Genomic DNA, 15,556 nt, shown 5'->3' with positions numbered 1-15,556 from the left:
TCAAATTCATCCAGTGTAGGTCATGATCAATCAATCAATCAATCAATCTTTATTTATAAAGCACTTTTCATACAAAACAAACTGTAGCACAAAGTGCTTTACATGCCTAAAAGCACCCCACCCTCCCACTCATTCCCCGCACTGTCATTAACAGAAGCGGTCATGATACACACACCCCCCCCCCCCCACACACACGCACACACACACACCTAAAGAGTAAAATTGGGCTGGGTACGCATTAGCCAAGTGAGGAAACACTATCACAGGGAGCCGTCTGCACCGGGAGCCGGTCACAGACCGCAGCCTCCAGGCTGGGCACACAGCAGGAGGGAGGCAAAGAAGCCACCCAGCCAGGCTCAGAGGACCCACAGGGCCCCAGCAGCCACGGTCGATCACAGCCCCGGTGCAGAGAACCCCCTCCGAGGAAACACTGGAGATATGACCTAATAAGAATATAAACAGGATAAAAAGATAAAATAAATAAGAGTGGGATATAATATAAATATAAGTATAAACAGAGTAAGAAGATAAAAAATGAATAAGAATACAATCAATAGGTATTAGGTAAAACTAAATGAATAATATAAATAGAATAACATGATAGAATAAATAAGCATTAAATAAATAAGCGTTAGTTAAAAGCTAAATTAAAAAGGTGGGTCTTGATCCTGTTTTTAAAAACATGAACGTTCTCTGCGGCCCTGAGCTCCTCCGGCAGGCTGTTCCACAGTCGAGGACCATACCACTGAAAAGCTGCCTCTCCGTGAGTATGTGTCCTGACTTTAGGGACAATCAAAAGGCCAGTACCAGAGGACCTCAGGGTCCGCGAGGGTTCATATGGTAAAAGCAGATCTGAAAGATAAGAAGGCTCAAGACCATTAAGACATTTAAAAACCAATAAAAGAACTTTAAAATCGATCCTGAAACACACGGGGAGCCAATGCAGCGATTGTAAAACCGGTGTAATGTGGGCCCGCCCTCTGGTCTTCGTCAGCACACGAGCTGCATAGTTTTGCAAAAGTTGCAATGGTGAAATATTCTTTTTGGGGAGACCAGAGAGCAGGGCATTACAGTAATCAATGCGACTGGTAATAAAAGCATGCATCAGCATCTCCGTGTTGGCCCGAGAGAGAATAGGGCGGACTCTGGCTATATTTTTTAGATGATAAAATCCAATTTTGGTTACATGTTTAATATGTGGGATAAAACCAAGCTCAGAGTCAAGAATAACACCCAGGTTTTTCACTTGTAGTGAAGGACATAGTGAAAATGCCTGTAATTTAGACAAGAGTTTCTCTCTCTGAGCCTCAGGACCGATGATTAAAACTTCAGTTTTGTCCTGGTTAAGCTGTAAAAAGTTTTCTGCCATCCAAGATTTTATATCTAAAATACAGTTAGAAAGGGCATCCATTGGTCTGGTGTCATCAGGAGACACAGAGATATACAGCTGAGTATCATCAGCGTAACTGTGGAAGTTCACTCCATGCCTCCTGATGACCCCCTCCAAGAGGGAGCATATACAAATTAAAAAGTACAGGGCTTAAAACCGACCCTTGAGGCACACCACATGTCATTTTATGGATCTTAGAGGAGCATGTATCCATACTCACCATAAAAGTTCTGTCTGAGAGATAGGAAGTGAACCAGTTGTGTACAGCACCAGAGAGGCTCACCATGTGTTTCAGGCTGTTTAAAAGTATAGTGTGGTCTACTGTATCAAAGGCTGCGCTTAGATCCAGTAGCACCAGGACTGAGAGCTTTTGGGAGTCCCAGTTACATCTAATATCATTTAAAACCTTTAGGAGAGCGGTCTCTGTGCTGTGGTTCACCCAAAATCCAGACTGAAATATTTCTAGGATCTGTTTATCATTCAGAAAATCATTAATCTGAGTAAAAACAAGTTTTTCTAAAATTTTACTTAAGAATGGTAAGTTGGATACAGGTCTGTAATTATTAAAATCATTACAATCCAAATTGCTCTTCTTCAGAAGGGGCCTCACCACCGCCGTTTTAAAGTCAGCAGGGAAGACACCCAACTGAAGACAGCAATTCATCATGTATAAAAGCTCAGCTTCAAAAAATCCATAAAGTGTTTTAAAAAGTGGAGAGGGGATTGGATCTAAAAGACATGTGGTGGGTCTCACTGTGGAGAAAACTTTCTTAAGGTTGTCAGCATTAACCAGGACAAAGCTGTCCAGTGTCTCCTCAGGTACAATCGAGCCTTCAGATGTGTTTAAAATCATAACACGAGAAGATAAAATATCACATCTGATGGAGCTGATTTTTCCCCTGAAGTGGTCTGCAAACTGCTCACAGAGTGAGTCTATGGGGGTTCTTTGGGAGCTGTTAAAATCAGGGTTAAATAAATGATCTATGGTGGAGAAGAGGACCTTGGGATTATTTTTGTTATTACTGATTATTTTGGCGAAGTATGAATTTCTTGAATTCCTTAGTGTATTATTGTAAATTTTAAGTTGCTCGCAAAGTATTTGATAGTTGATTTCATTTTTTTTTCCTCCATCTCCTTTCTGCTGCCCTGCAATTTCTTTTGAGTTTTTTGACTTCTTCGTTTCTCCAGGGTGATACACGTTTTACGTTAATCTTTTTGGTGGTGAGTGGAGCAACCGAGTCAAGGCTTTTCTTCAGTTTGAGGTTATAATGATTAAAAATTAAATCACAGGGTGCAGGTAGAATCACAGGGAGGCATTCGTCTAAAATCCTGGTAAAATTTGCAGCCACTTCAGAGGTTAGAAAGCGCCTCCTCACAGTTCGCACCGAGGTCTCCCGCTGAATAAAACCGGTGATGTTAAAAAACACACAGTAGTGGTCAGAGACAGCCAAGTCAACAACAGAGGACACACTGGTGGACAGCCCATGGTGGACAGCCCATGTCTAAACCTAACTGTATCCCATATATGAATGTGCTCCATATTTCTATCAAGGGATAAAAGGATAATCCCTCAGTCTTCATACACCTGTATTGCAACATGGCAATTAAAGTCAAGTTTTTCAAATGTGTCATGGTCCGGGTGAGTGCCAGTGTTTTTCCATAGTCTGCTGCACCTGCTCTCCAGGGCGGAGTTAGGGCTCGTCTCTTCTGGAGTTAATTATGCTGCAGCATTTAAATCCAGCACTGACAACAACTCTCCGCCAGAATGTGCACTAACCATGGTTGGTGTCGGCTAATTTTCATGTCTTGCTTAGAAATCCTTGCCTTTACCTACCTTGTGTTTTTCATGTGCCTAGTTGTGATCCACGGGACATTCAGTCCTCCATTACAGTTGCTTTAATGGTGTAGGCTACAATCAAGTACACCCGGTCGCTGGACTTTATTGTACATCTCCTCTTCCACTCGGAATTATTCACCCCACCTGTGTGCCTCCCTGCGCACACTGTAAGCCTCTCGAATCAGTACCACTAATCACAAAAATTACCTCCTCCTCCTCCTGCGTGCCTCTGCCTGCAAACAGTATCTCAGATTGCCCCTCTCAGCGAGCTCCAGTTACTCCTGCCGGTGTCCCCGCTCTTGGACTCTTTCCCCCTGATAACTAATCTTAGCATAACTACCCACTCTATTTTGCCCACACATCATAGTTTATAGTCTCTTAGTTTGCCATTGTGTAAATAGCCACAGTATCTCATTTGTGCATGTCAATTCTCAGTCTTTGTAACCGCCATAGTGTTTAGCCCACATCTCAGTGTAATTGAATATTGCCCTTGTATATAGCTCCTGTCATAGTGTTAGAATGTGTAGTCATTTCACCCTTTATTTATCAATATCAGTGAATTTATAATGTTGTCCTTTTTTTAAAGTCTTTTGTGCTGAAAAGTATCATGGCCACTATGAGCAAAAAGGAACAAAAATGGGGCGGGGCTAAGAACAAGAATAAATACTCTGTGGCTGCTGCTTATTCGCACTTGAGCTTTTTTTCATCTCTTCAACTTGCCAGGTTAGTTTCAGCAATGAATGAGTCACTTGACTGTATCATAGCCATAGATTTTGGCACAGCATACAGTGGCTATGCCTTCAATATTGGACCCAAAGGGAAAGTAATTGAACCATTTTTTTAAGAGATGGGGAAAAGAGCATGGACTGGACACCCCAAAAACTCCAACTTGTATTCTTTTTGATGCACATGAAGAATTTCTGCAGTTTGGTTATGAAAGCAAAACAACTTATATTAACATGCATGGAGAAGAAGCAAAGAAACACTACTTCTTTGAAAACTTTAAAATGGCGCTCTATAGTAAAGTAAGTTAAAAATCTCTTCTCTTCATATGTTCTACAAACACTGAATAGGACGAATTCCAATCACGTAAATCGGTAGAACAGATTCTTTAAACATGTCTGATTAATTGAAGACAGGATAGTGGTGTGTTGGTTAACACTGTTGATAAGACGACCCCAGAAAGTCTTGGATTTTAATCAACTGGACAGCTAGGAGTCTTTCTGTGGGGACGTTTTGTGGCTTCCTCCCACAGTCCATGGATGTGAATGTATATGTGAATGGCTGTCTGTTTTTCAGCATTGTTACGGACTGTTAACTTGTCCTGGATCATCAATGAAGCAGAAATCTTTACTGGTCTTCCTAATATAAATTGCAGACGATTGTTGCAATTTAAGCAATCAAGTATTCAAGTCTATGGACATTAAGATTTACTAAATGAACGACAGACCTAAACAGAATAATCATTGGGTATCATTGAAATGGCTCTGTCAGAGTTAAGAGTGTGAAAAGATTCATGGACTAAAATAGTCCACGTAAAAAAAAAAAAAAAAAATCTCTGTGGACTGGCCTCTCACCTGCATTATTTCAAGACTAGTGAAACTAACAATCTCAGAATTGCATGCATACAAGCTAACATTGTCAATCATCTCCAGAAACTCAACAGAGATGTGATGATTAAAGCTGCAAATGGGAAGTCAATGACAGCCTTTAAGGTGTTTACGGCAGCACTGTGGTATCTGAAGGAAGATGCACTGAAAATCATAAATGCCAACCCAGAGAAAAAGTTCACAGCCTCTGACTTCACATGGGTGCTAACTGTACCAGCGATCTGGGATCCTTCAGCAAAGCAATTCATGAGAGAAGCTGCCACTGAGGCAAGAGCATTTTGTTTAGCAAGATCTGAAGTGCCCAAAAGTTGAATCTGTTCATCTGGGCGTAGCGTTTTGTGGGAGAAACGTTTCGTCACTCATCCAAGTGACTTCTTCAGTCTCAGCTGACTGCAGGTTTCCCCAAACCTTATAAACAGTACATTTGCATAATGACTGAAACCAGCCCACTGAGGAACAATGGGCTGTGAGGTCAGTTCCTTAATCATAATTATGCAAATTCCCATCACCATTGATTGAACAATCACTCCCACAAAACGCTACGTCCAGATGAACAGATTGAACTTTTGGAGATTTACTTTCCTGGATGATTTAGAATGCATCAAGACGAAGATCTGAAGTGGTTAATCCTGATGCTCCCGCCAGGGGGAGCGGCGGGGTCGGGGGATGCAGTTCCCACCCGCGGAGGGAGGAAGGCGGTTGGGGTCGCGAGATCCCCCCCGAGGGGATGGGAGAGAGAGAGAGAGAGAGAGAGAGAGAGAGAGAGACGGGCACAGGGGATCGAGAAACACGCCGACGAAAGCGCAGCGTGTCGCGCGCCAAAGTGATAAGAGTGTGTCAGGGTTTGGTTACAGAGGCGGTGTCCCAGCGCGCGCCGTACAACAACAACAACAACAACAAGGTGCCACCGAGAAATAAGAAGACAAAGACAATGTCACGCACTAGACCGTGGGACCCAAAGAGCACTTAGGTCGGCACGGGCGGATCGCTTTCACCGGTGGTGTCATCGTCGTCCTCCTCCTCCTCCTCCTCCTGCTCACCATCAACATCACCGTCAACATTGCGTTTGGTGTACGCGGGGTCGGCTCCGGTCGCTCTGTTATTGTGACGGTCTAGGGGTCGAGGAAGACCAAGAGCAGCAGAAGCAGCAGCATGAGAACTCTGAGGAGGAGGAGGAGAAGGAGGAGGAGGAAGAAGAGCAAGAGGCCGAGGGGGATAACGACTCGACAGCCCGAACGCTCTCAGAGGAGGAGCGGTACTCGGAGGATCAGGAGGACGAAAACGATGGGGTGGCGGACCATAGGTATGCGGCGAAAGAGGAGCACGACTATGAAATGGCGTTGCAACTCTGCCAGGAAGGTGGCTCGCAAGGCGAGTCGAACCGCCCAGAGGGAGAGGAAGAAGCAGCCGCTGAACCGGGGAGGGGGACTTGGGAGCTTTGGCAAGAGGACAACGCCGGCCATGCTGCAAGTGGCGTTCATGATCCTGGACGCGATCGCGGCCACGGCACTGTCGGTGACACCCGTGACGCAGATGTAGCCAATGATTATGACTATGACGATGAAGAAGAAGAAGAAGAAAAAGAAGAAGACGTCCTCGCTGATGATTATGACGATGACGATGAAGAAGAAAACAGACTATGAAGAAGAAGAAGAAGAAATAGAAGAAGAAGAAGAAGACGACGACCTCAACCTGCGAGGACGAGGCCCCACCGAAGAGGCCGTGTCGGCGGCGCGAGACGAGGCCTCCTCGTTTATGGCCTACTTTCCGCCAGAGATAGAGGACTCGGTGATCGCCATGACCAACCTGGAAGCGGACAGGCGCAGGCCCGCCATTGATGGGTGGAAGCCCATGGGCCGCGTCGAGTTCCGGGCCTACGTGGGGCTGCTCGTGCTCGCCAGCATGTACAGGTCCCGGCGAGAGGCCTACGAGAGCCTGTGGGACGCCGAGAGCGGCAGGTCCGTGTTCAGAGCCGCGATGGCGCTCAAGATCTTTCGAGCTTACTCGAGCGCGCTGCGCTTCGACGACAGAGAGGCCAGACGAGCCAGGCGAGGTGAGGGCGGCCACGGCTACGACAAACTGGCCCCCATCAGAGCCGTGTGGGACGAGTGGTGCGCGAGGCTGCCCGCCATGTACCGCCCGGGACCGGAGGTCACTGTCGACGAGAGACTGGTGCCGTTCAGTGGTACGTACGTGGTGTGTGTTGTGTGTGTGTTGTGTGCGTGCGTGACTCGGGGATGAGAGGAGGAAGAGGAGCGGGAACGATGACAACGCTAGCTTGCTTTGTTGTATTTGTGTTGGGTTCTGCGTTTGTGCTTTTTAAATGACTTTATCTTCCACGCTTTCACGTGTGCTCTCTGTCAAACTCACGTCTCTTTGTCCGTTTCTGCCCCAATCTCTCCCCACTTTCCCACACCTCTCTCTATCTCCCTCTACGTCTGCCTCTCTCTCTCTCTCTCGCTATCAGGAAGGTGTCCGTTCAGACACTACATGCCCAGCAAACCGGCCAGGTACGGGATCAAGATATGGGTGGCGTGCGACGCGTGTTCTAGCTACGCGTGGAAGATGCAGGTCTACACCGGCAAGCCCGACAAGCGCGGCCCTCCCGAAAAGCACCTGGCCACTTGAGTGGTCGTGGACCTCACCGAGGGACTGGCGCCGGGACGCAACGTCACGTGCGACAACTTTTTCAACTCGCACGAGCTCGCCGACATGCTCTTTCGCGAAAGAGGCCACACGGTGCTGGGCACTCTGCGAGCGAACAGACCCGAGATCCCCAGAGAGCTGCGCTGCGTCAAGGGCAGGGCCGTGGGCTCCGTGGAATCCGTAGTACTCGGCGGCTCCGCGGGACCGAGAAGAGGAGGAGGAGGAGGAGGAAGAGGGCCAGACACGATCATCCTCTCCTACGTGGCCAAAAAGAACAAGAACGTGCTGCTCCTCACCACCGCTCCTAGCTACCACCACCTCCGGCCCCAAGCCCCGGCCTAGCCGCAGCAGCAGCAAAAGCAACAGCAACAGAAGCAGCAGCGGCAACGGCGGAGGTGGCAAACCTCCCTTGGTGCTGCATTACAACCGCACCAAGGGAGGCATCGAAAACCCGGACAAGGTCATGAGCATGTACAGCTGCAGAAGAAAGACCTGCAGCTGGCCCGTGGCCCTTTATAATGTTGTAACGCGTTCGTGCTCTGGAGGGAAATTCACCCTGACTGGATGGCGGGCAAGCTCAACAAACGAAGTCTCTTCCTCGAGCGGCTGGGCAAAGCGCTCGCGCGCCCCATGATCGAAGCCAGGGCGTTAGTGCGAGGAGGAGAAGGAGGAGGAGGAGAAGGAGGAGGAGGAGGAGGCCGAGTCGCTGCCCGAGGTACTACTACTGAGGCTGATGATGCTGATGCCGATGCTGCTACTACTGCTGCTGCTGCTCGTACTACTCATACCACCACCGCCACCGCCGCCGATGCTACGCCGCACGACTGCTCTCCGGTCAAGAGGCAAAGGTGCCGCGTGTGTCCCAGGAGCAAAGACGTCAAGACCAAGATCCTGTGCCACGAGTGCCGAGTGTACGTGTGCACCAACTGTGTCCTAGCGACCCCCAACCCACACTATTCATCATCATAACACATATGCCCCGAGGGGGTCCTAGCGACCCCCCCACACCCTATCACTATCATCATCATCATCATCAACACCATCACGGCCTCAGGGGGTGCGTTTTTAAAACGCACTACCCTGTTGCGCACGGCCCTAAGGGCAATCCCGGACGAGCCACGCCTCTCCTTCCTGGCAGTGATCCGCCTAGTTGAAATAACTGCATTTTCGCGCAGGCTCTATGGTGCGCGGCCAGCAGAGGCCGCCTTTCCGTCCCCGGGTATGTTGAATGTACACACTAACACAACGTACACAGAAGAAGGGACTTATACAAGTGTGTATCAGCAACGCCGCGGAAAGACAAATATAACATCCTGCCATGTTTCCTATGTACTACGATTGCCGCTTTGTGCAGTGTGCCACAATAAACATGAATCACAAGAAACGTGTGACGTCTATGTCATATGTTTGCCATTGCCCTGCAGATAACACTTCTCTCGGTGACAGAGGAGCAGTCCTGTATATATGTACAGGTTTGTGTTTTCAGACACCACATGTGTCTGGCTGCTGTCGGGTCCTACGTCTACATCTATCTGGACACACGCCTGGTTACAGTGAGTGCGGTGTCCCCCCTCGCAGTCCTGGGGTTGTTGATCGGTCTTGCGGTGGCTACCCTCTCCTCACTGGGGTTTTTTATCTGGTTTGCCGTGACCCCCCATAACCCTGAGACAGAAAGGAAAAGACTTGCTTTCCTTGAAGGATTTGCATTGCTCACAGGTTTTAGCCTTGGACCCATACTGGACAGTGTCATCGCTGTCGATCTGAATGTCATTGCGACCGCCTTCGTGGGAACCTCTGTGATTTTCATCTGCTTCACTCTCAGCGCCTTGTACGACACACACAGGGGCCACCTGTTCCTCCGAGGCACACTCATGTCCAGCTGTTCTATTCTGTTACTGGTGTATCTGACGAACGTGTTCTTCGGATCTATGCTTCTGTTTGAGGCGAACACATACCTGGGACTGCTCGTCATGTGCGGCTTTGTCCTGTTTGACACTCAGCTCATTATCGACAAAGCAGAGAGCGGGGACAAGGACTACATCTGGCACTGTGTGACCTTGTTCATGGATTTCATTAGCATTTTTAGGAGACTGCTGATCATGCTTTCCACGAAGGAGAAGAACAAGAAGACGTTCTCCGAACGTATTTTGTGAAAGATGATAACAACCGACGTGTGAAATGCGTGCATGTGTGCTGTATTGTTACATTGCCTGAAAGAACACAAATGTTGCATGCTTTTGTTCATGATTGTTTTATTGTTGACAATAAACAAAGACTACAACATTTTATGTGAGTTGTTTGTACGCTTGGTGAACAAGGTTATGCTAGAGAGGAGGTTAATGCAGAGCGCCGCGTCTCGCGTTAGCCGGCATTCTGAGGACTTTGTGATTCCTAAGCTGCAATACGTTGATGTCGTCGGGCTCAGCGATGGCTGGCTTGTCATCAGTGTCGGTGCTCTTAGAGGCAGCTTGGTTCAGCCGCAATGCATTGGTGGTGTCGTCGGGCTCGGCGATGGCTCGGTTGGCTGCGGTGTCCGTGCTCTTGGAGGCAGTTTGCTTCTCAGCATTGTCAGCCGCATCGGAGGCCATTAGCTCTGCGTCCAGAGCGTATAGGCAGATATAATAATAATGACAATAATGCATTGGATTTATATAGCGCTTTTCAAGGCACCCAAAGCGCTTTACAATGACATTATTCATTCACGCTCACATTCATACACAGATATAGCCCGTTACCTCCATCATGATATTCCAGACTGGGTCGATGTCCACAACACCTTGTCTCAAGATGCGAGCGGTCTCGCTGGGACACTTAGCAGTAGGCTCTACCTTGACTCTCACCGTGAAGTCGTGGTCCATTTCAAGGGTGAACCAAATTTCGTAATCGTCTTCGGACAATCCCGCATTGTCGTGGCCTTTGCATCTGGGATCGCCCGAAGCCTCGTGTAACTTGTCAACAAACCTTGCAATTGTCCTGGCGGTGACATAAAAATCCTTGGCGCACTCGGCATGGTCAATGGGGCGTTCTTGCATGTAACGGAGCATAGCCAAACACCAGCTGATGTTCCCCGTAGCAGTCAGCGAGTGTCTATACAGACAAAAGTCAGACATCATGACTTTGAAAGTTACAGTAAACGGCTCGACCGTCTTGGCAAACTCTGCGAACGTGTCCAAGTAGACCTGGCGTTTTGCATTAGAAGTTGCTGATCAGTGCGCACCGTCCAAGAGCACTAGCTGTCCGGTCGGGTTCATCTCAGTGTATTCGTGTTATGGTGCTATCCTCTGCAAAACTCCTATGTCTGCTTATGACGGTGTGACTTGTTCGAATGCCGGTGAACGTAGAACCAGGGGTTCGGTTTTTTATGTATTCAGTTTAACCATGGGTGGGGTTTTAGCAGAGACTAGAAAGAGGTAAGTGGTTCAGTGTTGTTGTGAAACACACAGTCATAGACATGGTTGGTTGCACATAAGATTGTGTACACAGTTTTATTTCAGCGACCGTCCACATGACAAAACAGACGTCATTACACATAAGAGTTGTCACAGACACATTGAACCGTCAGCTCACACATTGCGATGTAATGCCTTTGTAGATATGGTATGGTTACAACAAAAGGGAACAGACAAGTCAACACAGCTCACAGTTCATTTCATCGGCCTCGGATATGTACCGTTCACCCGGTACAGGGAGTTGTAGGGGTAGGTGGGGATGGTTTACGGATCGGCTGTGCGTGCAGGCACTCAAACATGTGACTCTCGTTTCTGTTTATGCTACAAAACAAACGGTGAGAAGGAACGTTGTCAGATATGAATGGTCCATGAGATAAGCATTCTACCAATATGTATTTTGCACATCGGACAGACTCGCGCGAGGTTCAGCGTGTGCACCTAGCTCACCTTTCCCAGCACGATAACATCCGCTTGCCTCTAACCCCCTCAGTGGACATGCACAACAGCTGGGCAGAATTGTCTGGGTTTATCCTGGTGACACTGAGGCAAGAAACGTATAATATCAATCACAGTTTTGTAGATCAAGCTCGAACTGTAAAATGTGCAAAGACGCACTTGGAAACTTACACCAACTCCTCTCTGTGACAACTTGACCGCTGTTGGAAGACTTGGAAATCCAACAGTCTGCCTTTGACTGCCTGAGTCCTGGGGCAAGCGCAGCGTCCCGGTGTAAATGCAGCTACAGGGAAGTGTATGGCTGCAGTGAGGTTAACGTAATAGCGTAATAAAACAGACACTCTCCTAGACTGTACTAAGCAACAAATGTACAATAAGTAACAACGTCACTTAAGGTTGAACATTACATTCTGTTAAATTTACTAAGCCTGATACAGGTCCATGTAAGCCAGAGCAAGAACAAACGTCAAACCCGCACATCGCCACTGTAGGGCCATTGCTCCTTGTCGCGAAAATCACAGAATGAGCATATAAAGCGCCCTGTTTACATGTCAGGACTTGCCCATACACACATATAGTATGGTTAATACCATCTGTCAATGAGATTTATTTGTAAGGTAATTATTGTCGTGGTTTGTGCTGCATACAGTCAGAGGTCAGTGACCATCTGCAACATAGACCACGGTCAGGATTGTACACTGTGTACTAGCGTTACAACGAATGCATGTGCGATTGGTTGTGTTCGTGTGCGTGGAGACACAAACAATCTGTTGTCATTGCCAAGTGTTTAATTTCAAACAGTTACACAGTATATCGTACAACGTGCATTGACAGGAGCATGTTTTATTTTCATTTAGTAACACAACCACAGTGTTAGTAACTGTTTTCACAAAGCATGGTATCTTGTTGATACGAATGAAATGTTATCACGTCTGTATGAACTCCTTGGGTGATTTGATATAGACGAATCATAGTTGCACATTAGATGGACATTGTGCCATCGTCTGCTTCTTCGTGGTTGAACAGCACAGCAACGTGACACTGTGTAGTACCCAGAAGTCCTCCAGCTGAAAATGTCACCGTGCACTCTAGACTTCATCGTGCACTGACGACGTTCGGTCCCGCATGTGACCTGCAGTATCAAACTAGTGTCCTGTGCGGGTGGAAAACATCGATACACACAGTGGATTCCACTCTGGTCATCCCTGTTACATTGGAAACGTACAGGGTGTGTACAGGTCGCAGACCAAGACAGAACCCTGCTCCACTCACTCCACAGTATGCCTGCGGTGTTCTGTTGCGGTCGGACGTGTGCTCTAATGGTGTAGTTTAAGGTCCGAAGATCTTGGATGTGAGCTACACAACTCTTGCCATTCTCACATTGGACGGTATGCACCTGGCTCGGCTCATCGGCACCGGTGACGGTCCATTCAATCTCCACGGTATAGTTCACAGCCCAAACCGTAGAAAATGGACCCAAAGTCACTTTGTCCAAATTTACGGACAGAGTGGGGCTGGCCATCTTTACTCCACATTGCGGACTGGCACGGCTGTTTGTTTCTCGTATGCCAGCTATATTAAGATGTACCCTGCAATTGTGTTGTAACGCATCAGGGCTTGTGAGTTCCACATCACACTTCATAGCCCCATAACGCCAGCTACTACTACTCCGTTGGGTCCCATCGTCTTTGTCGTATTCAAGTATACATTGGTGTTCTTCAGTTCCACACATAACCTCCGATATCACTGCAACCTCTGGCTTGTAGTACACATTTTTTTCAGTGTACCGGTGTATCACTGTCAGCCGCCTGCTACCGTCTGTGATCAGATGAGACAACACAGGAGGCCTGCAGTCTAGTGGTGGACACGGAGATTTCCACGCAGGCTGAGCCAACACAGGTCCCACTAGGACAAGGCCAAGAGTAGCAATCGCAGCAAACCAACGCATTGTATTGACAGTCGGTCGTGTGTGTGTGTGTGTGTAAGTTGGTGTAAAGACAAGGCTTATATCCTGGAGGAGTGTAGTACAGCAGAAGAGTATCCACCGACCTGCAGCGCACAGCCGGCCGACCCGGAGCAGGAGCTTGTTAACAGGACAGCAGAGGACAGCAGACTTGCGCTGTGTCTACAGTCATGTCCTTGGCAAATAAGCACATCATGGCCGGTATTGTACAGCCCACGAGCCTGGACTCCAAGCGGGCATTACCCCCGGCCGTGAAGCGTTTCCATGTAAGCAAATGGAAATGCGGACAGTATGATCGAACCAAGACGCTGGCGGTGGTGCACGCATTGGTGCCCGAACGGAAGCTATTTTCCTACTGTGAAAAACTACAAAAAAACTTCCTCTCCTGGTTACCACTGTACAACAAGATGTTGTGTTCAAAGTTATCGCTTCAAGACAGTCTAGACTGAGAACTTCATCGCGGGGCCGCTTACTTTATCAACACCGTAGACTTCACCGGCCCCGATCCAAGAGACACGGATTACGCCGAAAGGTCTTCCACTGAGCCGACATTCGGCTTACAGATCCAAAGCTACAATGGAACCGTGCCCACTACATGTCCTTACTTGTGGGAGACCACGCGTACACCTCACATGGATGATTATACCCGACGTGAAATGGGGCTACCTCCCCGGCGGGGGTCTTCTGCTACAGTGCCCGCCACGGTACAAAGACCTGAGCCTGGGAGCTACAGGGCGGATGGACCGTCCATGCCGCAGGAGGTAATCGACGTTGACGGACCGTCCGTGTTGCAGGCAACAATCGACGCATCTTTCAATGAACCCCAACCGTCAACGTCCTCTATGCCTCCTGTGTCAATCGGAAGACCTACGGATCTATACACGTGTCCCTGTTGTTACGAATGGACACACAAGTGTGTGTTTAACTGTGGACACACATGAGAATTGCATCCTGAAAAGCGTGACAGTGTCAGGGATGCGAAGGTGTTTCTACTGTAACATCCGGTGGACGTGGTACCGGTTCTTCCGTATGAGTAGCGTGTCACAGGATGTCTGTTCGGATTGTGCTAAGGCTAAGATTTACATCAAGCCTTGCGGTCACGCTAGCTGCTAATGTCCTAATCCTGTGTGTTCACAGTGTGCACGCGGAGAAACGGTCAGGTTGTATCTTTCAGTGTAACATGTGTCACGCATAGACATAGTCTCGCGCACCTGTATTCTACTAAGTTGTTAGCGAGAGAATAGGCATGTGTTTGCTCGCATTGTGATGTTTGTACATGTATGTGTTGACATTGTAATCACCATTTGTCAAATAAATAAAAAACAGTGTGTGCTGTTAAACACCAAAACAGTCACAGACTCGGTTTATAGTACGTACAAGACAAACTTTATTTGGGTTTATGTACAGTCTGGGGTAGTAACAACAGATGTGCTCTTTGCATGACCAACATATATTGTATATTGGTCATATGTTTGGGAGATCACACTGACAAAAGGAAGACATTCACTCAAACACAACCACCGTTCTGACTCCACGGCACCGACGGCTCTCTTTGTCCGTGCGCTTACCATTGTACACCCACACAGGTCCGCTAATGTGAAGCCTGCCTGCTGCCGTTATGAACACAGACGCATCTCCTCTGCAAATCGTTAGCCCCCCACGGGCCGACTGACCGGGGCTTTCCACCCTGCGCGTCTCCACATTAGCTGGGGGTCGGAACCATTTTTCGCTAACAGGGTTAAGGGAATACCAGAACTTGTTATATTGACATTGTAACTCCGGGGTGATGGGGCATATGTAAAAGTGCACTGCCGTGGAGCCAGTTACCTCAATGTTCACCCCAGGCTGGGGTAGGAGTTTCGCGTACCCAGTTCTTTCCATCACCACGAGTTCCCCCCCCACCGATCTGCCATTCGGTTCTATGAAGTTAGAGGCGAGAATGCATACGCCGTGGTCGTGCTGATCTGGGTCCTCGCAGGCAGTGTAGACGACACAGGAGCCTTCGTCCTTGTTAAGGTGCACTCGCAGTTCATCATGTTTAGCTTGGCCTTTTGGAAGTAATTCCAGGTTGTCAGTTACCGCAGCGTTACCTTTTGCCGTAATCTGGTACGTGTCTCTCAAACGCACACTCCCACTGCATGTGGACACTACAATGTCGGTCGACGATGAGGTGAGTTCCCACTCGGGTGAACATGGGTAGGCATC

At 48.2% G+C, this 15,556-nt stretch overlaps 1 protein-coding gene across 1 annotated transcript; it reads left to right on the top strand.

The window, feature by feature from the left end:
• Positions 1–8,663: 8,663 nt before the first annotated feature.
• On the top strand, positions 8,664–9,636 carry LOC134620512 (probable Bax inhibitor 1). The gene is made up of 2 exons (XM_063466710.1): positions 8,664–8,702; positions 8,908–9,636. Exons 1-2 carry the CDS (start codon positions 8,664–8,666, stop codon positions 9,634–9,636), a joined length of 768 nt encoding a protein of 255 aa, XP_063322780.1.
• Positions 9,637–15,556: the final 5,920 nt, after the last annotated feature.

Source organism: Pelmatolapia mariae, linkage group LG23 (genome assembly GCF_036321145.2).
Source record: "Pelmatolapia mariae isolate MD_Pm_ZW linkage group LG23, Pm_UMD_F_2, whole genome shotgun sequence".
NCBI classification, from domain to species: Eukaryota; Metazoa; Chordata; class Actinopteri; order Cichliformes; family Cichlidae; genus Pelmatolapia; species Pelmatolapia mariae.
The sequence above is the reverse complement of the archived record's forward strand: the minus strand, read 5'-3'. Positions and strand labels throughout refer to the sequence as shown.